Here is a 27,349-nt window from a genome sequence, read left to right as displayed (position 1 = left end):
CCGGCTGTGCCATTAGGTGGCCTTGGACCAGGGAGATGCGAGTTCAAAACTTTAGTCAGGCAACTCACTGGGTGAGTCTGGGCCAGTCACTTCTCTCTGAGCCTACCTTACAGGATTGTTGTGGGGATAAACACAACCATGTACACCACTCTGGACTCCTTGGAGAAAGAGTAGGATATAAATGCAGTAAAATATAATACACACTATACAAAAAGATAATTGACAAGAGATAATTAGAAGAAACCAAATTTTAGTTGAACATTTCAGTTTATGCCTTCAGCAGGGTAACTAGCCTTTGGGTCCCTCTAATTACCTCTGTCATCAGTCATCTTTTTGTACACACATGCTGAAAGTCTTTAAAGCAGGGGTGGGGAACCTTGGCCCTCCAGCTGTTGTTGAACTGCAACTCCCATCATCCCCAGCCACAATTATTGGGGCTGGGGAAGGTGGGAGTTGTAGTCCAAAAACAGCTGGAGGGCCAAGGTTCCCCACCCCTGCTGTAAAGACTTTCCTCACCGATGGCTTTGCACGTCCGTTTGCTTTTGCCGGGGACCGGCTCTCGTCTGCTCTGACTTGCCTTCCGACAGTCCCAGAGAAGCCCAATTATCGTCTGTCTGGCACACAGAAGTGCACTGAGCGAGGGAGATGGAAGTTGCTGATTAAACTGATTGCGTCCACAATAGCCAATTAACCCACTCGGGCTACAAATGATTGAAGCCATCCGAGGCAATTAGCCCTCCCCCGGCTAGAACCAAGCAGGCCAGGAGATGCCTCCAGAGACGAGGGAGAGGTCTCGCGACACCATGTGCTGGAAGCTCGCCAAAGGTCAAGGCTATTATAACGGATGACGTCCGCTTCCCAGGGAAGAGCCCACCATCCTCGGAGTGCTGAAATAAACACAGGCCACGTCCAGCCCCATGTAACTGCTGGGGATTCTCTCTGGTAAGAGAGACCCTTCTGTGGCAGCAGAGTGCAGAGAAGCACAACACAGCGGAGTCTGCCCAGGCATGCGGGTCTGCGGAGAGTAAAATAACTTGGAGCCAGTTCAAAGTTTCAAATCAATAGAAGGAGTTTTTATTGGAGAACTCCATTCTGGAAAGGAAAAAGTGGAGAGCGAGGATCTCTAATCTTTCCAGCTGGCTGGATGCAGAGGGATGGTTTGCATCCCTCTGCATCCACGTGGTGCAGGGAGAGATGAGCATGTGTGTTGCAAGAGAGAAGAAAGGGAAAGAGGAAGAGAGGCAGGCAAGCAGGAAGTCCCTAAGAGTAACAATCTACACATCATCAAAGGGATAGTGTCAGAGCAGTAGAGAGGAGGAATGACCAATGTCTTGACCCTCTAGCCCTCTGACTCACTAGTCTGTCCCCATCTTTCACTGAGGCATGAGCCAGCAAAGAGTCCTTCACTTCCAACAGTAACCATGGGCTGTTTCACAGACTTCGGCAGGACAGGAGAGTTTTAAGTTGAACTCTGCTATCAACATCAAAAGTGCTTCCCTTGGGTTGGATCATGCCCGAGGCATTTAAGAGCACACGACCCGGCAACCTAAGACAGATTTCACGTGTAGCACAGGCAACCCAGTCCAGTCCATATTCTCTCACGAGTAAGTCTCACTGAGTTCAATGAGTAACTCCCATGTAAATGTATCTAGCTTTCAGTCATAAGAGCTGCTCTCACGAGCTGGTCTTGTGGAGGCATGAATTCTCCCCTTTGCTAAGCACAGTGGGGCAGCTTAAAACTTTGCTAGGTAGGGTCCACCCTGGTTTGCATTTGAATGGGAGACTCCATGTGTGAGCACTGTGAGATATTCCCCTGAGATGTTCCCAGGTGCTCTGGGAAGAGCACCTGCCCGCTTGCCTGCAGAAGGTCCCAGGTTCCCTCCCTGGAGGCATCTCCAAGCTAGCGCTGAGAGAGACTCCTGCCTGTAACCTTGGAGATGCCGCTGCCAGTCTGGTTGACAATACTAAATTAGATGCACCACTGGTCCGACTCAGTATACAGCAGCTTCCTATGTTCCTATGAATAGAGCGGGATAAGCATTCTACCCCAGTTTGGGAGCTGTGTGTGCTCCCGTTTCGTGGTCATGTGTCATTTAAGAACAAGGTAGGAGGAGGGGAATGAGATTATGTGGGAGGATTTCCTCCTTGCTTGGTAATCAGCTGAGAAAAAGTGCTGGGCAGGACAACAGTGTTGGGAATCTGCATCCACCTCCCACACGATCACTTCTCCCTCCTCCCCCCTTCCTTCCTCCTAGCTCACAACACAGAAGCATGCACAGCTCCCAAACTGGGGAAGGATGCTTGTCCCACCCAATTAAAGATGGTGAGAATAGCCTGATAAAGTGCTCTGGTTCGCTCTTAGATGCCCCGGGGCCCCAATCCCATCCCAGTGAAGTGCTCCGGAGTGTGCCCAGAGAGTTAAGCACGTGCGTAGAACTCTCCCGCTGAAGTCCAGGTGGAAGAGTGAAATACATCTTGAGGTGTGTTTGCACCAGGTTTTCAAATGAGTTGACAGCCATTCAGGCCAGTTGGGTCTACACAGTCACATTTCATCTGCCCTCGGCTTGTGTGTCACTCAGCCTGAAGCACATCTTTAACTCTTCACCCGGCCTTTTAGCTTCTCCGCTACAGACAGAAAACGTGGGGTGGTGCAGCATTGTCAGTTTCGCCCAGGAGGATGGCCGGCACCATCTCACTTCCCTGCTCCCTCTGAAACTTAGACGGTCCGGGAAAGTCCACCCAGCACACCTTTCACCTGAAGGGAGGCAAGGTGCTTTGTTTTCCTTGAAAAGGGGCATGGATGTGGGCCACAACTGGTGTGGGCATCTCATAATGATTTAATTTAATACTTTTAAGTTATGCAGAGCCGGATAACTAAGGGCTAGCATCCAAGTCTGGGGGCAAGGTTGGCTTCTGACGCAGGCAGGCGTCTTCTCCTGCACTCGCTGATAAAGATACGGTGACATTTAAGATGGGAAAAGCATCGTGTGGCTGGTGGGGATGCATATTAAGGAAAGCAGAGGAAGATTCCCGAACATACATAGGAACATAGGTAGCTGCCATATACTGAGTCAGACCCTTGGTCTATCTAGCTCAGTATTGTCTACACAGACTGGCAGCAGCTCCTCCAAGGTTGCAGGCAGGAATCTCTCTCAGCCCTGTCTTGGAGATGCTGCCAGGGAGGGAACTGGGAACCTTCTGCTCTTCCCAGAACAGCCCTGAGGGGAAACTCTTGCAGTGCTCACACTTCTAGTCTCCCATTCAAATGCAAACCAGGGTGGGCCCTGCTTAGCTAAGGGGCAAGTCATGCTTGCTACCACATGTCACTAGCTTCATACAACTTGGGTCCTTTCGCCTCTCAAAAGGAAGTGAGCTGCTAATGCGGCACTCAAGTCCTCTGCAAAGTCACCCGAAGAAAGTATGTACTTTGACAGTTTTAGATCACAGACTGGGAAACATTTTCAAGCTCCTGTCATGGGGACTGGAGGCAGGTACAAATGGCAGGGGGGAAGTCCTGTCTCAATGCCTACAAGCAGAAAATGCTGCCCAGAGAAAGAGAGAGAGAGAACAAATTGTAGGCACTTATAGAATTGTTTTCCTGCATCATAGCCAAAGGAACATTTTGAAAAGGAAAAATGGATTGCATTCGCTACCCAGGTGCTGGAAATCAATGCAGGGAAAGCGAGCCAGAAAATAAAGTGTTATTCTCACTAAACTATCAGACAAAGCTCAATTCCCAAGGCCTCTTCCCTTTTCAAGAAGACATGCACATCACCATGAGAGCCAGCGTGGTGTAGTGGTTAGAGTGCTGGACTAGGATGGGGGAGACCCGAGTTCAAATCCCCATTCAGCCCTGAGACTTGCTGGGTGACTCTGGGCCAGTCACTTCTCTCTCAGCCTAACCTACTTCACAGGGTTGTTGTGAGGAGAAACCTAAGTATGTAGTACACCGCTCTGGGCTCCTTGGAGGAAGAGCAGGATATCATCATCATCATCTGCTGTCCTCTTGTTTGGTGGGATTTGGGGCTCCTTGACTGTTCTTCTAAATTGAAGGCACTTTCCCAGCTATGAATCAAGTGGCTTCTGAGAAACGGTACAGTTTTTAAAAACAACAGAAATATATTTTTCTCCCATCTCGTACCGCATCTGACTACTGATCCGCCAAAATCAGAAGAGGTTGCTTAGGCAGCAGGGATTGCTCGGTCCGTTCCTGGATTTTCTCTGGGAAATCAAACACGCAATCTGAGCATTGTAGATGTGCGGAGTTACCGTCAGAGCTGGCCACACTCCTTGAGGAGCTGGTCTGGTGGTAGCAAGCATGACTTGTCCCCTTTGCTAAGCAGGGTCCACCCTGCTTGCATATGAATGGGAGACTCCATGTGTGACCACTGGAAGAGATTCCCCTTGGGTGATGGGGCCACTGCGAAGAGCACCTGCCTGCTTGCATGCCGAAGATGCAGGCATGCCCTCTCTCTTGCAGTTGCTCCCCTGCACCTGGTATCGAGAAGCCTCTGGAGCTGGAGATGGCCTGCAGCCCTCAGACTAGTAGCCACTGACACACCTCTCCTCCCTGAAATAGCCAAATCCTCCCCTCTCTCATTCAGACATGCCTTAACACTGCTTCTGGACACAGCTGCCTCATAAATCTCCGCTCCACCGTTGGCCTTGAGTTCAGAAAGGAGGGTCTGGATCCCTCTGACAGCTCCTCTTCCAGCTCCTCATTCAGTGCCCCGCACAGCTTGTTAAATAATGCAAATATGTTTCTCTGCAGGCCTTTGAAGGAACTGCCGAGGCCAGCTGTATCTGCCCAATCAGCGATTTCAAGGTGAAAACTGGGACAGAGCTAATGTGTGTGTGTGCGCAGCAAGGGGACGGAAGAGGGGCAGACCATAAAGATCTCTGCCGTATATGACCTTACAGATGTTTCCTCCTAAGCATCCCCAGCAGAAGGCACCCTGCAGCGAAGCAGCTAGGAACCTGACGGTTTGCTGTGCACAACACTGACATCTATTACATCTTGGTGGCCCTTCAAGGATGACCTACTTCTCTGGACTCTCTCCAACATGCAGCTTCAAGGACACAGTGAAGTTGCCTTCTGTGCTTCTCCCTTCAGTTCGGCTGCACTGGGGGTGGGGCGAAGAGAATTTGGAAGTACAACAACAGCAGCCTCCCTTTCAAAGAGCTTCAGGAAGGCAATTTGTGTGAGAATTGCAGCGTGGGGATAGAAAGGCTAATCCCCCACCTGATCCAAAGCTCATGTCTGCGCTCTCTCTTTCACCCACTTACACACACACACACACACACACACCTTGCTTGACCCTCCTAATTACAGACTACACTGTAAAGGTAACCTTGCATTTTAACTAGCCCATTTTAACCTCAAGTATAACAGTAGTCAAAACCAACTTGATGGCACACTTTATAACAGTAGTCATGCGCTCTCTCTCTCTCTCTCTCTCTCTCTCTCTCTCGTTCTCTCTCAACAGTGACAGCAAGGTGGATTCTGCAAAAGCTGAGCTCGCTATATCAGACATCCAGGGATGCTGCAAGATCTCAGCTCCTTCGAAAGCTCATTCAGACCAGCAGTAGAAAAGTTCTATCTGGACGTATGAGATCTGCGATGGCTCTTTCGCACATACACACCACAGGCACACATGAGCAAAGTGACCCAACACCTTCTGACCTCCAACATGGCATATTTCTGGCCTGTCGACTGTCCCAAAGCTAGCTAGCTAGCTAGATGTGTGTGTGTGCGTGCGCGCGCAACATATATACATATTACATGAACATATACATATATGTTACAATTTTAACTCACTCTTTCTCAAAGGAACTTAGGGTAACGTACAAGGTTCCTCCTCCTCCTCCTCCTCCTCCTCCCTGGGAGGGAGCTTGTGCCAAGAGACAGACCCAACTGGCCACCCCACAAGTTTCATGACTCAGGGAGGACTCGGACCTGGGCCTCCTGGGCCCTCGCCTGGCCCGCCACTCCAGCCCAGCCCTTCTTAACCTGGGATCCACAGAGAGGTCCAAGCAGTCTGTGGAACGTCCTTGCTGCACTGAATTCAGTTCCCTCCCCGATAAGCCGGTTCTTGAAGTCTCCCCCAATTGTTACTAGAGCCTGATGAAAACAGACTCTATAAATGGAGTGGAGGTCTCTGGGGGTCTGCAGGTCAGGCCTCGTCACGTTCTCCTTGGATTGAGGAGCCAGGCAGTGGACACTTGACAAAATTACCAGACTTGGTGGCAGACATTATGGAGGGGAGAATAAGTGGGCTCCTCTTCATCCTTTTTACAAGTAGCATCCCTAGAACAGAAACAAGCAGCCTGGGACAAAGAAAGATGCCATTAAATAACTCTGCCCCTAAATAGCCTAGTCGAGGTGCCAGGGTTAAACTCCTAGGCACCATGGCTCCTTGGAGCCTGGGATCTGTCAAGCCCTCACTCAGGTGCAGAGGGGTTAAGCAGCCCTGCTCTAACCACTGCACCACACTTTTTGTGCACTGCTAGCTTGGACGACATAGGAAGCTGCCATATACCGAGTCAAGCTCAGCACTGTCTACCCAGACGGGCAGCAGCTTCTCCAAGGCTGCAGGCAGGAGTCTCTCTCAGCCCTATCTTGGAGATGCTGCCCGGGAGGGAACTGGAAACCTTCTACATGCAAGCAGGCTGGTGATCTTCCCAGGGCGGCCCCATCACCCAAGGGGAATATCTTCCAGTGCTCACACATGGCATCTCCCTTTCAAATGCAAGCCAGGGCAGACCCTTCTTAGCAAACGCATGCTCTCTACCACAAGGTAACTTTTGTTTTAGGGAGCTGCGTTTTGGACTTGTACATGCAGATCCCCTGGTTGAAGCTGAAGGGGGAAAACACACTCCTCACGGGCCCCAGACTGGCAAATGTGCCCTGGAACCAGCTCACTGCTGTCCAGTGACAAGCAAGCCGCCAGCTCCTCTGGCTGAATCATTTCCCCTGCATGGCAGATGATGTAATTGATTGAGGAGCACATGTGCTCTCGCTCTCTCTCTCTCTCCCCTGCTGCGCCTTGGCCTCATCCGTGATGCGTTATTGCCTCTGCATTGCCCAGATGGGAGATCTTTGCACTCGGGCCCTTCCTTTCAGCTCCACACCCTGCACCAACCCGCCATGAAGCAAGCCAAAGAACCACGGGCCTCAGCGCCTTCCACCCGGACACCAGGAGAGTGCCCACGCCCGGCTGCTCCTGGGGACACTTTTCCTGCCGTCAGCCGCTTTTCCCTCAAGCACACATATAAACATTATTTACGGCATCGTTCCGAGCCAGCTTTTCATAAGCACCAACCTTGGGTAGTAAAAATGGCACACCTATGAAGTCACAGTGCGGCTGAAGACGCACACGCTCTGGAAGCCGGGCAGGGGGCAGGGAGGTGCCGGTTCGGGCAAAATCCTGTCGACTTGAAAGGGAGAGACTGTTGGCCTCCGCCATCTGCTCAGGCTCACTTCCTATGCCTGTAACCATTTATTTGTTGTTTATATCCCACCCTTCGTCCTATGACCCCAAGGCATTTAACAGCAGGATGACACACTAGAACTCAGTAAACACACCATAAAAACCAGATAAAAACACAGAACAAGAGGTTGCTCAAAATATAAAAAGAGCAGAGACAGCTCCTTGGCCAAAGCCCTGGATGAAAGGGGCAGTCTTCACTCTCCTCTTCAAGGCTGGGAAGGCGGGAGCCATGCAGGTCTCAGCGGAGAGCGAGTTCCACAGCCTGGGGGCAGCAACTGAGAAGGCCCTGCCCCGCACATTCGACAGAGCCGAGGTCAGCATGCAGGCCAGAGCAGCCCCAGCCAATCGAGTCTCTTGAAATCGACACAAAATGACTTTGCCCGATGAACAACGGGCCTCACTTACGAGTATACAAATAAACAGACATCACTGAAATGCCACAAGTCTCTACTCCGAGGAAATTAGAAGTCCAGTAATAAGTTGCCCCCCTAAAAGGTTGCTTTGCGGGAACTTCCTGCTGCTCAAGGAAACAGAGAATGGGTTGCAGAAAGGATCGGCAGCGATCATCGTGCACAAGCTCTGCCCTCACTTTGCTCCTGGAAAGACACAAACTGCAGCCCTGAGAAAGCTGCCCAGCACCCTCGTATACTGCACGCCTTCACCCTCCGGATCAGTCTCGTCAGTTTCTCCTTCACAGCCACCTTCCATCTGAATACAGAAACGGTTCTATTGTCTCCCAAGACCAAGGCAGCCCACTTAGGAAAGATTCGTGTCGGATCAGCCCAAAACATCACACGCTGCTGTTGGCTGAATCCAGCTGTGGCTGGTGGCAGGAACCCAAAAGCAAAGTGCACCCATAGCCAATCATTTAAAGCAGGGGCAGGCAACCTTGGCCCTCCAGCTGTTGTTGAACTACAATTCCCATCATTCCCAGACACAATTTATTTAAGGCTACAGGACCTGTACCCAGGCATGGCAGCAGGATTGGACACGGGCCTCGATTCTCACTATCGGATCATCTAAGGGCCAACCGGATGAATCCAATCCGTTCCTAGGCAGGGGATTAGATGCTGTTGTCAGGAATGGCGTGCTGGGCCAGGGTCAGGGAGAGCCGGGTTCAAATCCCACCGAGCCATGAGTTTGGGCCAGTCTCTCTCTCTGTCTGAGCTTTCTTGCCAGACTTTGGTGAAGATAAGATGAGAAAGGGCTGGGAAGAGACTTTTTACACCACCCTGAGCTCTTTGGGGAAGGGTGGAATAAGCATGCATGTGGGTGAATATGTACTTAAATGTACACATTCACTCACATAACACAATACATACATGTTCACCTAAATAATAAATGCGGGTGAACATGTACCTCCAAGAACTGTCTCTATATTTAGAAAAAAAGACTTTTCTCACACACTTACAAACACGCACACACTGTGGTGACTATTGTAATTTTACTTACATGCCTCTGGAAACTCATGCCCAGCAAGCAATTTTTCAGTTGCTAGTGTGGTGTAGTGGTTAGAGTATTGGACTGGCACTGGGGAGACGTGAATTCAAATCCCCGTCCAGTCATGAAACTCACTGAGTGACTCTGGGCCAATCCCATATCTCTCAGCCTGACCTACCTCACAGGGTTGTTGTGAGGAGAAGCATAACCATGTCTACCGCTCCGGGTTCCTTGGAGGAAGAGCAGGATAGAAATGTAAAAATGAAATCTGCACAGATTTGTAACTTGCAGCATTTGGTGCTTCTCGCTACAGAATTTAGCTCGCTTTCCTGGTGGCTATGCTTCTCGTAGCAAAACCGCTCACTCATCCATTGCTCACAATGCCTCCGGTAGCTGCTTAATATTCCCCCCAGTGTCCCTCTTCTTCATGTTGGTGTCCTTTGGAACAAAGAGTGGACACATCAACGGCAAGCGCCTTGCCCAGTTTTGTACAGCCAAGAACTGAAACAAGGGCCGGAATGGTCAGGAGGTGCTGGGAAAGCGTAAAGGCCAAAGGTCCTTCTCGGGCCACACACACTGAAGGGTGCTGTGTGTGCCCAGAGGGAGCCCCCCAGAGCCCACCTCTCCCGCCGCCGCCACCCCGGACCCAGCTGTGCCATGCCCAGCACCACGCCCACCGCTGTGGCCACAACGACGCGATTGTTCAAGCTGCCCTCCGGCTGGGAGATGAAAGCCCGGGAATGAAAGCAGCTCGTTGGACACATTTTGCCCATCGTAAACAAGAAGGGCGTCTGGCGCTTTGCGGCTCCGTCCTCCCACTACAAAGGAGCTGGTAGCTGAAGTGCCCAAGAGCCTGCAGACTGGGCCGGGAGGCCGCTTCCGAAACAGTGGCTCTCTCTGCTCAGCCCAGCACTGCACCCCTCCCGGCGGTGGGAATCTTGTGGGTGTCTCTCCCTTGTGCTTCTTTTCAGATCATGAGCCCCTTGGGGTCCCAAGGGCCAGCTGCCAGCACTGAATTCTCACAATGGGCTGTTCTGGACCATCCTTGACTGGTCCACACAATCAGGAAAGGGACGCAGTGAAAGCACAACTGTCAGGATGTCCTCTGTGGCATCACAGGGACAGAGGAAACTGCTGCATACTGAGTCAGACCACTGGTCCATCTAGCTCAGTAGTGTCTACACAGGCTGGCAGCAGCTTCTCCGGGGTTGCAGGCAGGAGGTTCTCCCAGCCCTACCTGGAGATGCTGCTAGGGGTTGAAGCTGTGACCTTCTGCATGCCAAGCAGATGATCTGCCACTGAGCTAAGGCCCTGAGGGGAATATCTTGCATCAGACTATGCTCACATGTAGCTACCCATCCAAATGCAAACGAAGGCAGGCCCTGCTTAGCAAAGGGGACAATTCTTGCTCACTAACGCAAGGCCAGCTTTCCTCCCATGTCCCTTTATCACATTGGGGTGGGGCTGCTCATCAGAACGCCCCCTCCACACATACTCCAAATACTTGTTTAAACAGACATGCTGGAATTACGCTCCCAGCCCCTGCAATTTATTAATAACTGCATTCTAATAATGCATCCCCTTATTTAAAAACTGCATCCACTTATTTAAAATATTTGTACACTGCCGTTCCAATTTATATTAATAACTCAAGGCAGCTAACATAAACAAGGATTCAAAACCACAAAACAGAAACAGTTTAAAAACAAAGGAGTGGCAGATTAAACCACAACCCACGGAAAAGCTATGAGACAGCAAAAACAAAATGAAAAAAGGATCCAACATTAGGGCTAAAGATCCGCCTCAACAAAAGATATGTTTAGGACAAATGCTAAAGGAGGGGGACACACAGATTTCCTGAGCCAGAGAGTTCCACAGAGTCACAAGAACATAAACAGAATCCTGTTCAAGCAGACTAAGGAGAGAGGTCCATCCCACTCCAGCATCCTGGAGGTCAGTGGTCAGCCTGAAGTCCATCAGCAGAGAATGAAAGCAACAGCCTGATTTTGCTGCCCAGCACCCAGAACTCAGAGCCGCACTGCTTCTGAAGCTGGAGGTTCCATCTAGTTGTCATGGTCAGTCCCTGCTAACAGGCCTCTTCAGCTTCACGAATTTGTCTAATCCTCTTTTAAAGAGATGAGCCTGCAGTCAAAACACTACATCTTGTGGAAGTGAGTTCCACAGATTCGTGACCCATTAGGTATGGAATGCCTTTCCTGAATCAATTGCCCATTCATTTCACTGGATGACCCCAACTTCTAGGAGTATGCAAGAGGGGAAATAAACTTTCCTCTGTCTACTCTCTTCAGACGGTTCATAATTGCATAACCTCTATCATATCCCTCTCCTCCTCTCCAGAAAAAGCCCCCAAACCCTTCAGCCTTTCCTCATCAGGAACTTGCACCAACAGGTGGGTCATGCTGGTTGCTCTTTTTCTCCATGTTAGCTGCGAGGAGACCCACAAAAGCAGAGAGAGAGAGAGAGAGAGAGAGAGAGAATATAGACTCACAGCACACAGGCGGTGCTGAATAAAAATAAACTGCCTAAACCGACATAGTGGTATGTGAACAGAAATACCTCCCCTCAGAGCAAAGGGGAGACTATTTCTGACACATACATTTTCTGGTCTTTATATCCTTCTCAGAACCTCTGCAAGGCTGTCCAAGAAAGACTGCTGAGCAGACAGCATTCTTACCAATGCACAGATTTCCACTGCAAACACAATACATTCTTTCCAGCGAGATGCTTGGGGCATCTGAAGAGGTTTCATGTTTTATTGGTGCCACAATATCTACTGTATGCTTAGATCAGAGCCCACAGATGATGTTGGACTACAACTCCCACCATCCCCAGCCACATTGCTGGACCACAACTCCCATCATCCCCCAGCCACATTGTGGCTGGAGATGATGGGAGTTGTAGTCCAACCACAAACCGGGGAACGCCTGCAACAGACTATTTTATACATGGTATCCAACAGAGACAACATTGCAATGACCACCAGATGAAAATGTTACATGTACCAGCCTCTGTCGGCCAACTGGAAAGGCTGAAGGGTTTGGGGGCTTTTTCTGGAGAGGAGGGAGGAGGGGAGAGGAGGACCCCAAATCCTCTTTAGTCTATCCCGGGTGGTGTGGTTGCATTCAAAATGTGTTAGAAATAAGTGTGTGTCATGGTGTGTGCGTGTAGGGGGATGATGCCTATCTTGCCAGAGAGGGGTGGGCTCCAAAGGCCTTTAGGTACAGGCTCCAAAATTACCTAACTGTACCTCTGGCCGGGGGTGATGGGAATTGTAGTCCAACAGCATGTGGGGACTCACATCTGAGAACCCCGAGACACACTTCTGACTACCCACATTGGCTGAAAGGTACTCAGTAAACTACAGAGAAAAACGACATCTTCCTTCTGCAACCAACCACATCTCTAATACGGAGACAATAAACTCCCAATACTTTTAGATGCCATAGAGGGTAAATAACGCTGTGCTTCAGAAGGTTTGAAGCATATGAACAAAAGTCTGGGCTCCCACACCATGCACAAAATTAAAGCAGCTCAAATGGTCGAAAAAGTGATAACTTCAGGGTCGATAGCAGCTGATCTGGCTTGGAGTGTCTCCCTCACACCAAAATCAATGAGGCTAATACAGCCATTTATTTTGGTGCTTTGAGGGGAATGAAACCACTAGGGCTACCTTTTAAAATTATTTTAAATGCACACACGCACGGCAAACAAAATCTCCAGTTATTGAAACCAACCACATCCAGAAGACACATAGCTGACCTGACCACATAGAGATCAGCAGCGCAGCTGAGACATCAGAATCGGGAAAGGGGACTGGCTGGCAACTTTTTCTCCTTCCCCAGTACTCTGCCACCACCAAGAGCGTCAGCAGCAGCTGGGGATACGCGGCCCCTGCAGCAGACTGAAAGCATGTGCTGCCTCCAAGGGGTGTTATTTTTCACTGAATGTTACTGATTAAAATGTTATTGATTCCCTTTGGCACAATTCTGAGATACAGTATCTCAGAATCTGAGATACAGTTTCAATTAAGATCCTAGTTAACACACATGATTTCTAGTAAAGCATTATAAAACATACAGCAAAGAAAGTCAACCATTAAAAGTTTACTTCGGACACATTCTGCAAAGACCCAGCTCCCTTGAGAAGTCCATCATGCTGGGAGAAGTGGAAGGAAAGAGAAGAAGAGGATGACCAGCAGCAAGGTGGATGGACTCGATGACGACAGCAATGAATGTACCACTGAGAGACCTTAAAGGCCAAGCTGAAGACTGATCATCCTGGAGAGAATCTCTCTCTGTGGTCACCAAGAGTCGACAGCCACTTGACAGCACTTCATCCATCAATCAATCCCTTTGGCACTAGACCACCATCAAAACGGGGCTCATATTTTTGGGCCCCTGCTTTGGTGAAGAGAAAATGATGTTTCTCTTTGCTAGTCTTTTGTCCCCCACTTAACTAAACTGTACTGGGATGTGATTATTAAAGCACAAAGTTAATTTCCGCTGCCCCCACATTTAACAACACCATATTAATGGATTTTGCTGTACCTTATACATGGGAGGAGAGCTGGTCTTGTGGTAGCAATCATGAATTGTCCTCTTTGCTAAGCATTGGTTTCCGTTTGAATAGGAGACTACATGTTTGATTTATTTATTTATTCATTCATTCATTCATTCAGCACATCTGTATACCGCCCAAAACACAAGTCTCTGGGCGGTTTACACAACAGCATGGAAGAAGGGATTTGTCGCAGTTTAATGAGCACCACAAAGTATATTTCCAGGCAGCAGTAAACTGCAGGACATGCAAAGCTCTCACCCAAGTTCTGCCATGATCTTGCTCCCCGTACACACACACACACACACACACACACTGCAGCAAGCTTCTGCACTGCTTCTTAGTGTCATCTTACCCTCTGTACGTACACCAGACAGGGACCTCATGCAATTTTTGCAGCGCCAACTGCTGACCAGCACTTGCATTCCAAGAAGAAACTTCTTCCCTTACTACTTTTGTGGTGACTGGGGGAAAGGATGGGTTCATTTTGGAATGCAAGAGCTGACCAGCAGGTGGCGCTGGGGAAATCACACAAGGTTCCTGTTTGGGGTGTGTGTGTGTGTACAGAGGGTAAGGATCACGCTAGCAAGCAGTGTAGAAGCTTGCTGTGCCACATGTATCCACACATGTGGCACAGGTGTGAGTAAAATCACACTTGGAACTTGCACATCCTGCAGTTTGCTGTCTGGAAAGACCCAAAGTTTCCAAGCTTTCCTTGCCTAGGTGGAAATACACACTGCTTTTTGCGCTCTCCTGTGGCAGCTACGAACTTTATCTACATTCCCCTGCTGGAAACGTCCTTCAAGCTTCCTTACACATCTCTGCTTATGACACCACAGCCCCGACTGGAGATGTTTCACTCCCAAGGCTCCGCTCAAGGTACAACTGTCAGTCGCTTCTGTCTGGCATTCTCAAGCACTTGACAGTCTTATCTCCCCAAAGGCTTTGCAGATACATGCTTAAAAAAAAAAAAAAAGCACACTGGGGTTTCACCATCTAAATAAAACTTCTCAAAACTGCCTGGAAAATAGATTTCTGCTCAGAACTATAGAAAGAAGAGGCTGTTTGTTTTATGCAGCAGCCACTTGCAAAGATGATTAGATTGACACACAATTGCTCCAGGATCTGGTGATGGAAGTAAATCACTCAGCAAGCACCTGGAAATTAATGCTGATGTCTCTATTAGTCGGGGAAAGATATTTTATACTTGGAAATTGGCAATCTAATATCCCTTTGAGGAATTCAGAACAGACCAATTTCCCCTACCACAACCAAAAGGAGGGAGAGAGAACACTTTCCCTGAAGAGACAGCAAAATGAGGGCGGGAAATGCCTGCCACTTTGAGGTTTTTTTAATTCTCATCTGCTGCCACAGAAAGGGGGAAAGTGTGGGGCTACCAGAGATCATGGTCCAGGGAAGGAGCCTAATTTCCTCCTGCATTCAGCTCACCGATGGCAGACAAACTGAATCCCAATCGGCTAGCCCAAAGGAGTTAATACGCTGCTCTGGCCTCGTGATGTTCCACAGTGCACTGTGCACAAGTTGTCTTCTGCCACAAACAGGAGGAATTAGTTTCTCCTGGCCTGAAACCAACCCATAAGAGAAGGTTGTACAGTCAATCAAAATGTAGTGAATTGTCAAACTGCACCCATCAGGATTCACCCCTGCCATGCTCTGGGGATGGGGGCCCAAAAAGCTTCACAAGGCACAGAAGCCCCCTGACCTGCGGACATGCTCAGCATTTCATCCTTCTGGTTTTCATCAGACGTTTACAAGCCTATACAATACATACATCCGGTCTCAAAACATGCAGGGTTTTCGATGAAAAAGAGAATCTCACCATGCTGACTCCTGCATGTCATACCAGCTTCTGCACCCACGTCGAAGGCACATGCTACCCACATTGCAAAATACAGATGCAATCTGAAAGTTCTGTTTAAAGAGAACCCTTTAAGACAACACCTTCTTCGCTATGAACCTCACCACCCACTGAAATCATCTGGAGAGGTCCGTCTGCAGTTGCCACCAGCTCATCTGGTAGCCACTCAGGGACGGGCCTTCTCCGTTGATGCCCTGAGGTTTTGGAACATGCTCCCTGCTGAAATAAGAGCCTCCCCATCTCTGACAACTTTTAAAAGGGCAGTCAAGACGCATTTGTTCAACCAGGCTTTGAATTCGATATTGTTTTAATTGGGGGGGGGGGATTTTAAAATCTTGTCTCTGGGCCCACTCCAACTTTGCTACGCCCCTGAAATGCAACCATTCATGTGAAACCAGGACCCAGCTTAGCTAAAGGGACAAGTCACACTTGCTACCACAAGACCAGCTCTCCTATCCTATCCTCCATGTCCAAGCCCCACCCTGTGGGATCATCCATTGACTCCCCTTCTAGTCCATGTGCCAGACCAACAAATTTTGGCCATGGGTATCAAAACTATGTCACCTTAAGTGGTGCAGTGGGGAAATGCTTGACTAACAAGCAGAAGATTGTTGGCTCGAATCCCCGTTGGTATGTTTCCCAGACTATGGGGAACACCTATATCGGGCAGCAGCGATCTAGGAAGATGCTGAAAGGCATCATCTCATACTGCACGGGAGGAAGCAATGGTCAACCCCTCTTGTATTCCACCAAAGACAACCAGAGGGCTCCGTGGGCGCCAGGAGTCAAAATCGACTTGACAGCACACTTTACCTTACCAAAACTATGGACGCTCATAGTGATTTTTGGCAATGTCGGCCCCGCTAGAGATGGAAAATAGGTGATGGAAAGCTGTGAGTGCAACAATTCTGTGTGTTTTCACCCCTGCTTTTTCCCTACCCTCAAATGGTTAGAGTCAAACTGCAGTCGTTTTTTCACAGAGGAAAGGGTTAGAGTCAGGGTAACAAAGAACACAGAGGTGCATCTAGGCAATTCTGGAGCCTGGACCTAGAGGCCACTGGCTGGAGCCCCACACCCACCCGCCGCAAGTTAAGCATCACACACACACACACACACACACACACCCTGTGACACAGGCAGTGTTTTTAACAGGAGGGTTCTTGAGGGCACAAACAGCAACTGAACTCACAAGAATGTAAGCATATTAAACACGAATATTTCTGCAAATATGCATGAGCAGAAACATTTCAACTCGCAACTTAACATATTCCCACCCCACATATTTCTTTCCCCACTCTTGTCTCTAAAGCAGAGGTGCAACACGGGCCAGCAGCATGGCAAACACACCACCCGGGACAGACTAAAGAAGATTTGGGGGCCCTTGGGGCGTGGAGCCCCTGGACTTCGGCCCGGAAGTCCAGGAGTAAGAGCACCTCTAAACGAGGACCAGCCTGCCAATTTCCATTTCCATTCCTTGACAACAAGGATGAAATTGTAGAGTCATTTTTGTGTTTTTAAAACATTTTAAAGAGAACACCCTTGCGGATTTGGCCACTTAAGGCCTGAAGGACAGGACAAGAAAAGCATGAAAACACTCTGAGAGTATTGCAATGTAATACAAGAACAACAACACAAAACTATGGTGTGGCCACACCTGGAGTACTGCGTACAATTCTGGTCACCACGTCTAAAGAAGGACATTGTAGAAGTGGGAAAGGTGCAGAAGAGGGCAACCAAGATGATCAGGGGCCTGGAGCACCTTCCTTATGAGGAAAGGCTACAACACCTGGGGCTTTTTATTTCAGAAAAAAAGAAAACTACGGGGAGACATGATAGAGGTCTATAAAATCATGCATGGAGTGGAGAAAGTGGATAGAGAGAAATTCTCTTCCCTCTCCCGTAACACCAGAACCAGGGGTCATCCCATGAAATTGATGGTCAGGAAATCTAGGACCCACAAACAGAGGTACTTTTCACACAACACATAATCCATTTGTGGAATTCTCTGCCACGAGATGTGGTGACAGCCAACAACCTGGATGGCTTTAAGAGGGGCTTGGATAACTTCACGGAAGAGAGGTCTATCATCAGCTACTAGCTGGAGGGCTATAGGCCACCTCCAGCCTCAAAGGCAGGATGCCCTGAGTACCAGTTGCAGGGGAGTAACAGCAGGAGGGAGGGCATGCACATACCTCTTGCCTGTGGGCTCCCCAAAGGCATCTGGTGGGCCACTGTGTGAAACAGGATGCTGGAGATGCCAGGTGGGACCTTCTGCATGCCAACAGATGCTCTACCACTAAGCAACAGTTCCAACCTCTGTCTTACAGTAGACAGCACTCTCACGTAGTTACCCATCCAAATGAAAACCAAGTTAGCCCTGCTTAGCAAAGGGGACAGTTTTTGCTGGCTACACACATTCCGAGTCCTTGGAATGGTTGTGTGAAAAGGGGTTCCATTTCATTTATTCTAACCATTTAATATTCAACGTATGTTTAATGAAATAATTTGCGGGGGGGAAGGGCAGACAAAAGCTTCTGTACCCAAGAAAATGCATCTGTTGTTCTTTCTCCCCTGCCCACACACACTACCTGCAGAGTAAGGCTCTTGCTTCTCAATGCAAATGAATTCTTTCCTTTCATATTTGGCTCTGATCCATTGTTCTCGTAGCAGCCTGCAAAAAAGGGGAAATAGAAAAAGAGCATCAATTATAGGGTCCAGCAGCAGTCAAGAATTACTAGCTCACCATAAAAAGCAGGCCTCCTCCAGAAATAAATCAGAACGCAGACTGGAATCCCGGCTTGGTTTCTGTTTCTTCTCTTAGCAACTCAAATGAAAATAAAACAGAGCTCTTTCCTGAATACACAACTGATGGGGATTTTTTAAAAAAATAATATGGCAAAGAAATAAAATTGGCTCACCAGCTACACCAGTGAAACTTTGTTAAGATCATGGTGTTTAGATTTTAAATGCCGGTCCAGGAGGAAGTATATTTGCCAGCGATCCATTTTCGCCAGCGAAACCAGAGCAAGGATGAGGCAACAGACAGGATGGTCCTTTCACAAGGCAAGGGGAAATAGTGGCCTCAGGTGGCAGATTACTGGGGTGTTAGCAGGGCGGCAAAATGCACTCCCCATCACTGCCATCCGAGCATCTCTTCGGGATCAACCTGACCCTTGCAGGTTCTCCTCACTCTCCTTGTGAAGTCTGTAATCAGGAGAGCAGAGGATTGGAGGCTGCTAGCAACATGCGCTCCTCCCCACCTCCACAACATTTTCAAAGCTTGCAAAGTCCTGAAAAGGGGCTGAGCCCGACTAGGGTTGTGCGCCTCACCTCAAACACTACTGTATCTTGGGCCACCCCGGCCACCACTGCAAGACACCATCATGTGTGTATCCTCAGACACAGTAAGCAGTGATGTAGCTGCAAATTCAGAAGTGCAGGCGCTCTCCATGGGCATGTCCACCCCAGAAGCCAGAGAAGCCAAGAAGTTCTGGCACTCCATCCATGCGCATCCCCCTCCACTAAGCCATGACAGTGAGTGAACTTCAGGACAATTCCGATTCCCCCTCCCACTCTCCTAAGGGTCCCCAGAAACTGAACACGGCCCTGGTTTTGATGCAAATAGAGCAGACTCATCAGAAGAAATGCACATCAGTCACCATCAGGTCTATTTTGACCCTCAAGTTCATAAGCCAGCTGGGGCTGTCGGCACTGGGGCTGTTGTGTGTGAGAGCTGGTCTTGTGGTAGCAAGCATGACTTGTCCCCTTAGCTAAGCAGGGTCCACCCTGGTTGCATATGAATGGGAGACTAGAAGTGTGAGCACTACAAGATATTCCTCCTCAGGGGATGGAGCCGCTCTGGGAAGAGCAGAAGGTTTCCAGTTCCCTCCCTGGCAGCATCTCCAAAATAAGGCTGAGAGAGATTCCTGCCTGCAACCTTGGAGAAGCCGCTGCTAGTCTGTGAAGACAAGACTGAGTGAGATAGACCAATGGTCTGACTCAGTATATAGCAGCTTTCTGTGTTCCTGCCATCTGGCAGGATGAATACTCATGGTGATTTATTTATTTTTGAAATTTTATTTTATTTTCAACAATACAGCAAATGTGTAAAAACTGTGCAGCAATGGAAAAAAACAAACAATAAAAACTCAAATATAAGCCAGAAATTAAGAGTTATTTGAGGTTATATGCAAGAAGAGATTGTTGGTTGCTGAACATGCAGGTACAACTCGATAGGAGTCAATTGAAAACAAAATTCAAGGAAGAACATCATTGCAAAATGTGATTTGAGTGGATGGAGGGTTACAAACAGACCATCCCTTATTGACATATTCAATAAATGGAAATCATATTTCCAAAAAAACATGTCTTGTTTGTTACTCCTCTAGCTAACCTGATTTGATGAGTTATCTTTTCGGATAGTAATTTTTGACACCCCTAGATGCTGAAAGGCATCATGCCAAACTGCGTGGGAGGTGGCAATGGTAAACCTCTCCTACCAAAGAAAAACCACTGGGCTCTGTGGTTGAGGGCACTTTTAGAGATGAAAAACAGATGACAGCATTGCAATACTTTCAGTTTTAGCCATCTTGCTGTTATTGTCCTGGCCATCAGGGCCTCCAGTGGCCAAATTTGCAATGGTGTTTTAAAAGCTTTTTAAGGTTTTAAACACAGAGAAACTACTATACAGTGTTACTGATGATGTCAGAGGAATGGAAATGGAAACGGGCAGGAATGCTCTCCAAAGATCACTCCAGGGAGAGAGGACAACCATTTGTTCATTGCGACCCAGCCTTAACCCTTTGCTGTGTGCAAAAATGACTGCAATTTTACCCTAACCACTTGGGGATAGGAACTGAGAAGGGGAGATAACACAGAGACAGCTTTGAGTGCAGCAGGGCTTTCGCCCGTTTTCCATCACTGCCAAAAAGCACTATGAGCATTTATCTCCTGGGATGGTAGTAAAGTAAAGTGTGCAACAAAGTCAATTTCGACTCCTGGCGCCCACAGAGCGCTGTGGTTGTCTTTGGTAGAATCCAGGAGGGGTTGACCATGGCCTCCTCCCACACAGTATGAGATGATGCCTTTCAGCACCTTCCTATATCACAGCCGCCCGATATAGTACCAGCGAGGACTCCAGGGCTGCTACTAACACTTTAAAGCACCCACCCCCAAGCACCCTCCTTGCCCTATTAGTGGCTCCCTTGTGTGCTGTCTGGTGTCCCCCTGCAGCGGGCCAGCCCCGAGCCCTGCAGCTCTGTGTGAGCTCCCAGTGCGTCTGCTGTGCATTGCACTCCTCAGGGTGTGTGAAAGGAAACGGATGAGTAAAACTTAGACACTTGCGTGTGTTGTGGTTCTGGAGGCGCCCTTGCGAAGGGCTTTTTCAGGAAGCCTGTGGCGGTTCAAAGAGGGAAGCAAAGCAGGGTGGAAAACGCCATGCACCGAACTCAAGGCTGGGTTTAGGAAGCTTCTGTGCTGCTGGTCCGGCACGGAACCCCCAGCCGGCCATCCTGGGATAGGCACTGAGAGGGGCGGTTTTTCTGCTGGAGCCTGGATCCCCTTAAGCCAGAGACCGACATTTCAGTGGCTTGCATGAGAGCGGACTGGCGCACGGGTCCCCAAGCTTCGGTCTCCCAGGTGGTGTTGAATTATCACTCCCATCATCCCCTGCCACAGTGGCCTGGCTGGGGATGATGGGAGTTGTAGTCCAGCAACCTCTGGGGACCCAAACTTGGGAACCCCCGGGCTAGTGGGCGTGATGGAGGAAATGGGTGGGCAGAAGACACTGGGAAGTTTCTAGGCGACCAGCTTCTGATGTTCTTCCCAAGAACCTTCCTTTTGGGGGGTCTTGGTCTAATCCATGGGGAACAAACCTAAGCCTCTCCAGCTGCTGCTGGGCTGCAACGTCCATCACTTGCAGCCACAATAAATTGATGGGGTTACTCCCTGGTAATTGGGTAGAGGATTGAAGCTCACACACACACACACCTGTCCTGTGGACACCCATGAGTCCTACAACTGCTAGAGAGACTCAAGCTGACCACCCCTGGCCTAACCTAACAAGGTGCATAAGAGCTGGTCTTGTGGTAGCAAGCCTTAATCGTCCCCCTGCTAAGTAGGGTCCACCCTGGTTTACATTTGAATGGGAAACTACATGTATGAGCACTGGGAGATGCTACATGTATGAGCACTGCGACGATACCTATAACAACAGCAACAACATTGACAATAAAATTCAGCCATCCCAGGTCCTTGAGAAGGACTCGATGTCTGGATAAAACAAACCAGTCAATTACACCTGTCTGTGTAAATAAATAATAATAGTAATAAAAATAATAAAAGGGCAGCCCCACATAGAGCACACTGCAGTAATCCTGCCTGGAGGTTAACAGCAGATGCACCAATGTCCTGAGGTTGTCTGTCTCAAGTAACAGATGCAACTGGATGTCATGTGAAATTGTCACACACACACACACACACCCACACACCCATACTCTCTAGCCCACCCCCATGCACTGTGTGTTGGAGTAGACCCGTTCACTGCAAGAGGACTGAGTGGTTTTCAGATGGATGACGCAACTGGATTCCGGCTGACTTCCATGATGAATGTGAAGGGTCCTTTCTCACCACACAAGGCTGGTATGAGACTCTGTTTGACTGCTATGCACAGCAACTTTCTGTTCTTTCTGCTTGAAGAACTGAGCTGCCTCTGCACAGTGCTCGTTCTGAATAATTGCTTATGCATTAGGAAGATGCGGTTCATACTTCTCGATCAGTACTATGCATAGGAGAGCAGTAGAGTCCCAGGGAAACGGATGAAGTTCGCCTTGGGTCCATAGCTTTAGGATTTGCTGAATTGGTGGTCGTCATCGAACCCGCTTCAACAGGAATCGGACTTTAGGATTTGAAGCAGGCTCAGAGATTCTCCTAACCAACATGATTGTTCCTTTATTGCTTTCATTTTAGCCTGGGTTGTCAAGGATCCTCCCAAGGAACATCACAAATGGATGGTTGGGGGAACAGAGGAAATTCACACACAAGAGGGAAGGATTACATACAATCCCACCGCTCAACTCCAGTCCCTATCCAGAGGTAGGTAAGCTTGACTCACCAATTGTCATTGAACCACAACTCCCATCATCCCCAGCCACAATGTATTGTAGCTGGGAATTATGGGAGTTGTAGTTCAACAGCTGGAGAGCCAAGGTTGCCCACCCCTGGTCTAGACCTAAGCTCCATGGGCAAATTTGAAATAAATCTTGATCTCTTTGCGGAATCCAGGTTTTCAATTCAGCAAATGAGCCGGGCTCACAAATTTTGGGCATCGGTACTACCATCCCAGTCACCTTAAGTGGCACAGTGGGGAAATGCTTGACTAACAAGTAGAAAGCTGCCGGTTCGAATCCCCGCTGGTACTATATCAGGCAGCCGCAATATAGGAAGATGTTGAAAGGCCTCATCTCATACTGCATGGGAGGAGGCAATGGTCAACCTCTCCTGTATTCTACCAAAGACAACCACAGGGCTCTGTGGGCGCCAGGAGTCAAAATTGACTTGACGGCACACTTTACCTTTACCAGTCCCTGGTAAAAGGGGATTTGAATCAAGACTGCAGATAGTGGGGCTGAACCTTGTGTTTCCCAAACTGTTGCCAAAACTTCCCTTCCGGTCCACAAAAGTGGGGAGAGGGGTTCAAGACCCCTGGCCTCTGCTTGTGCAGCCAAAAAAGACCCCAGAATGCATGGAGGAGGAGGGAAGGGAGGAAGGGGGCCTTGAGGTCTTCAGTAAACAGAGTCCATTCTTTAAGACAGGGTTCCTGGCTTCCCCAGATGTCGTTGGACTACAACGTCCACCATCCCCAACCATCCCGAAGGCTGATTGACAGGATGATGGGAGTTGTAGCCCAATCATCCGGGGACTCAAGGTTAGGCGCCACTGCGTTAAAGATAATTATCTGAGGCCCCAATCCAGTGCCACCGCTTCAGGGGCAAGGCCAATAGCAACCATGAACGGGGCCTTTTAGGTGGTGGCACTCCCACTGAAGCAACTTGCCTAGGGAGCAAGAGGTTTCTGGTTTGAATCGCTGCTGGAAACACCTATATCAGGCAGCAGCAATATAGGAAGATGCTGAAAGGCATCATCTCAGATTGCGCGGGAGTGGTGAACCCCTCCTGTATTCTACCAAAGAAAGCCACAGGGCTCTGCACTCGACAGCACAACTTTACTCCCTCAGTGGAAGATACCTTCCCCAGAAATACCCACCAGATGCCTAATTTTCTCTTTTAGGCACCCAGTCAATAAAGTATTGTCTCCTCCAGGCAATCTAAGCTTACAGGCAGGAAGATGCTCTCTACATGCAAGCAGATGCTCTCACAACGAGCGACTGCTCCACCCTCTAATATCTTGCAATGCTCACATGTAGTCACCCATTCAAATGCAAACCAAGGCAGACCCTGCTTAGCAACAGGGACAATTCATGCTCACGATCACAAGACCAGCCCTCCTCCTTAAAATCTTCAAATCCCAAAGGCAGATTCCAAGACATGAAACGAAGGAAGATAAGCAAACTTTTAAAATTGGGATGTCTCCTAAATTTCATATAGCATTTTAAAGTTGGGTTGCCATATTCCGGCTTTCCAAATCCAGGTGCCTAATTTGCATATTATGTAACTTGGCTTGAACATAATTTTTGAGCAGAATAGAGACGGCACGTTTTGCTGCTTCTAAAAGGGCTAAGCTCCCCTACACCACTTTTTTTTTTTAATAATGGAAGCTGAAATCCGGGCGAATCTAGGTGGGCTAAGCAATCTGAATGAGATGCTTAAAATTCAGGTGAAACCTGAAATTCCAGGGGGCATGGCCACTCTAATTTTAAGTAGTATTAATACATTAAGCAGCTCACTATTAGGCAGTGCTGCGATTTTTTTTCATCCTGTGCAAAGAGTTTGTTTAAAAGCCCTGTTTAAAGATTCGCGACTCCCTTACAGAGAATAAAAGCTCTCCTAATGATGGAGGCGGGTTTGCAACCGTCAGCTTTGTACCTCATAAGCAGAAGGGGCTGCTAAGTTCTTTGCAAAGGTCAGAGGGCCCAGGACATGACAGGCAGACATCCAACAGGTGCAACTTTACACTGCTAAGCATTTGAGGCCTTATGTCGGGGATTAGGAAACTGCCATATACTGAGTCAGACCACTGGTCTATCTAGCTCAGTATTGTCTTCACAGCTGGCAGCGGCTTCTTCAAGGTTTGCAACCTTCTGCTCTTCCCGGAGCTGCTCTATCCCCTGAGGGGAATCTCTTACAGTGCTCACACTTCTAGTCTCCCATTCATATGCAACCAGGGCAGACCCTGCTGAGCTATGGGGACAAGTCATGCTTGCTACCACGAGACCAGCTCTCCTCTCCAGATGCTGATGGACTTCAACTCCCATAATCCCCAGCCTTAGTGGCCTTTGGGTGGGGATTATGGGAGTTGAAGTCCATCAACATCTGGGGACCCAAGGTTGAGAATCCATGGCCTATTCGTGGCCCAATCCACCTCAAAAGGCACGAGTTAAACCAGAGGTTCCCAACCTATGGTACCCCAGATGTTGCTGAAGAAGTCCCATCAACCCCCACCCCAGGCAGCCGCAATAACTTGTAGCTGGGGGGTGACGGATGTTATCGTTTAGCAACATCTGGAGTATCATCGATTGAGAACCCCTGAGTTAAACCATTCAAATGCAATCATGGTTGCCTGTTATTTTTAAAACATTTCTCTTTCCTGGCGGGGGTGGAGGAGCAGGTTTCACTAGCCCAACAGAAATTCTTCTCAGCAGTTACTAGGGAAAAGGGCAGAAAGAGCAGGAAAGAAATAATGTCCCCGACCTCATCCCCATTCTCTGCATGGTTGCTTCCCCTCGCCCGTTTTTTTTTAAAGGCAGAGAAAAATCAAATAAAATGTAAATTAAAAAACAATATTGGAGGATAATATGCATTTGATAATTTATTTGTACTAATATGGAAATGGTCCCCATACACAAAAACCTGAGTGAACAGCTTTTCTCTTCTCACTGCATCTACCCAAGCTTTCCGTCACTTCTTTTCTGTAAAGCAAAGCGTGCCGTCAAGTGGATTTCGACTCCTGGTGCCCACAGAGCCCTGTGGTTGTCTTTGGTAGAATACAGGAGGGGTTGACCATTGCCTCCTCCCGCGCAGTATGAGATGATGCCTCTCAGCATCTTCCTAGATCGCTGCTGCCCGACAGAAGTACTTCCCATAGTCTGGGAAACATGCCACTGTAGGTAGATACACAAATATTTTTTTCCAGTGTGCTTTTCTTTGGGCTCTTGCACAGTGGTACTACACACCACTTGTACAGGGGCAGATTAAGCCTTTTGCCACCCGTAGGGGGCCAAGGATTTGCTGCCCCCACCACTGCAAGGGTAGAAAGCCCCCACTTTTTTTCTCCTTAAAAACTGCCACTGTGAGTGGCGGGAGAAGGTCAGCGAAGGCTGCACAGTGGCGGCTGTGAGGAGGGGGGTGAGGGGAAAGTCCCCCCCCTTACCTTTAAAACACCACGCAGGCGATGGGATGACAGCAGCTGCAGCAGGGAGGGGGGGAGTGGGCTGAAGGGAACGTCCCCACTCCCCCCCCTTTTTTGCATTTTAAACATTTTATTGATTTTTACAATACCTTAACAATCAAGTTACACTTAATTAAGTAAATATTGACTTCCCGCTTACCAGTCTGCGCGGTTCTTGTTAACTATACATATAAGCCATTGCTATAATAATACAAAAACATATATACTCCATCTTACAATTCAATTTCACCCTACCCAACCTGCTGCAATTACTACATTTCAAACCCTGCTGAAAGGTCCATGTTAGGAAAATAGTTCTTTAAGTCAAGCAAGAAAGGTTCCCAATCTTCCTGGAAACATTCCAAGTTTTCATCCCTTATAAGTGTTGTAAGTTTTGCCATCTCCGCATATTCCAAAATTTTTATCAACCAGTCTTCTTCTGAAGGCATTTTATTGTCTTTGCATTTCTGCGTGCATACTATTCTAGCCGCCGTGGTTGCATACATAAGAAGAACTATGTTTCTTCTAGAGAACTCTCCTTGAGTTATTCCCAGCAAGGAGGATCCTGGCCTCTTAGGAAATGTCATTTAAAAATTTTTCTTCAACTCATTATATATCAGGGAACGTCCCCCCCTTTTAGCAATGCCGCTGCGTGGGCGGCAAAGGAGAACTCCTTCCATCTCCCCTCCTCCTTCCCAAATGACTGCAGATTACTGCAGGAAATCACTCTCCATACTCGGAATGACCAGACATAGGAACCTAGGAAGCTGCCCTATACCAAGTCAGACCACTGGTCCATCTAACTCAGTAACACAGACTGGCAGAGGCTTCTCCAAGGGTGCAAGAAGAGTCCCTCTCAGCTCTAACCTGAAAATGCCAGGGAAGGAACTTGGAGCCTTCTGCATGCAAGCAAGCTGGTGCATTCCCCAAGGCAGCCCCGTCCCCTAAGGGGAATCTCTCACAAGTAGAATCCCATTCAAACGCAAACCAGGGTGGACTTTGCTTATCCGCAGCAGCGATGATGTCACAGCACAGTCAACATGGCTGCTGCTTTTTTTTTGCGGTGTGTAGCCATATAGGAATTTCAAACCTTCATTTCAGCAATATATGAGCAGATTTCAGTTTGAAAAACCAACCACAGGCGATGCAATCCCTTTTGGTGAGAACTGAAGAATAAAACCTTTTTAAGAGACATCCCCATTGGCAATTTCATAACCCAAGACGGTCAGAAGGGTACAGCAAGGGGAAGAAAACAACACAATTGATTTCCCCTGCAACTTCCAGGCACATATTGACTCTAACCCCATGAGATGCTGGCTGCTTTGAGGCATCCAAGCGGGACGGAGGTTCTTGGGGCCTTTTTAGAAGTCAAGCCCACTGAGGAATTAAGAATTCCACA

General features: G+C 48.5%; 1 protein-coding gene across 4 annotated transcripts in view; it reads right to left on the bottom strand.

Moving 5' to 3' along the window:
• Positions 1-27,349, bottom strand: part of ADAP1 (ArfGAP with dual PH domains 1) — a 59,667-nt gene that overhangs the window by 20,293 nt on the left and 12,025 nt on the right. For all 4 annotated transcript variants that reach the window (XM_053276236.1, XM_053276239.1, XM_053276237.1 and 1 more), the window contains one exon: positions 17,976-18,058. In XM_053276236.1, coding sequence (XP_053132211.1) covers positions 17,976-18,058 — 83 coding nt within the window. The remainder of the gene's footprint in view (positions 1-17,975; positions 18,059-27,349) is intronic.

The sequence above is a fragment of the Hemicordylus capensis genome, chromosome 13 (assembly GCF_027244095.1).
Source record: "Hemicordylus capensis ecotype Gifberg chromosome 13, rHemCap1.1.pri, whole genome shotgun sequence".
NCBI lineage: Eukaryota > Metazoa > Chordata > Lepidosauria > Squamata > Cordylidae > Hemicordylus > Hemicordylus capensis.
Note: the sequence above shows the minus strand (reverse complement) of the source record. Positions and strands in the feature narration are given on the sequence as shown.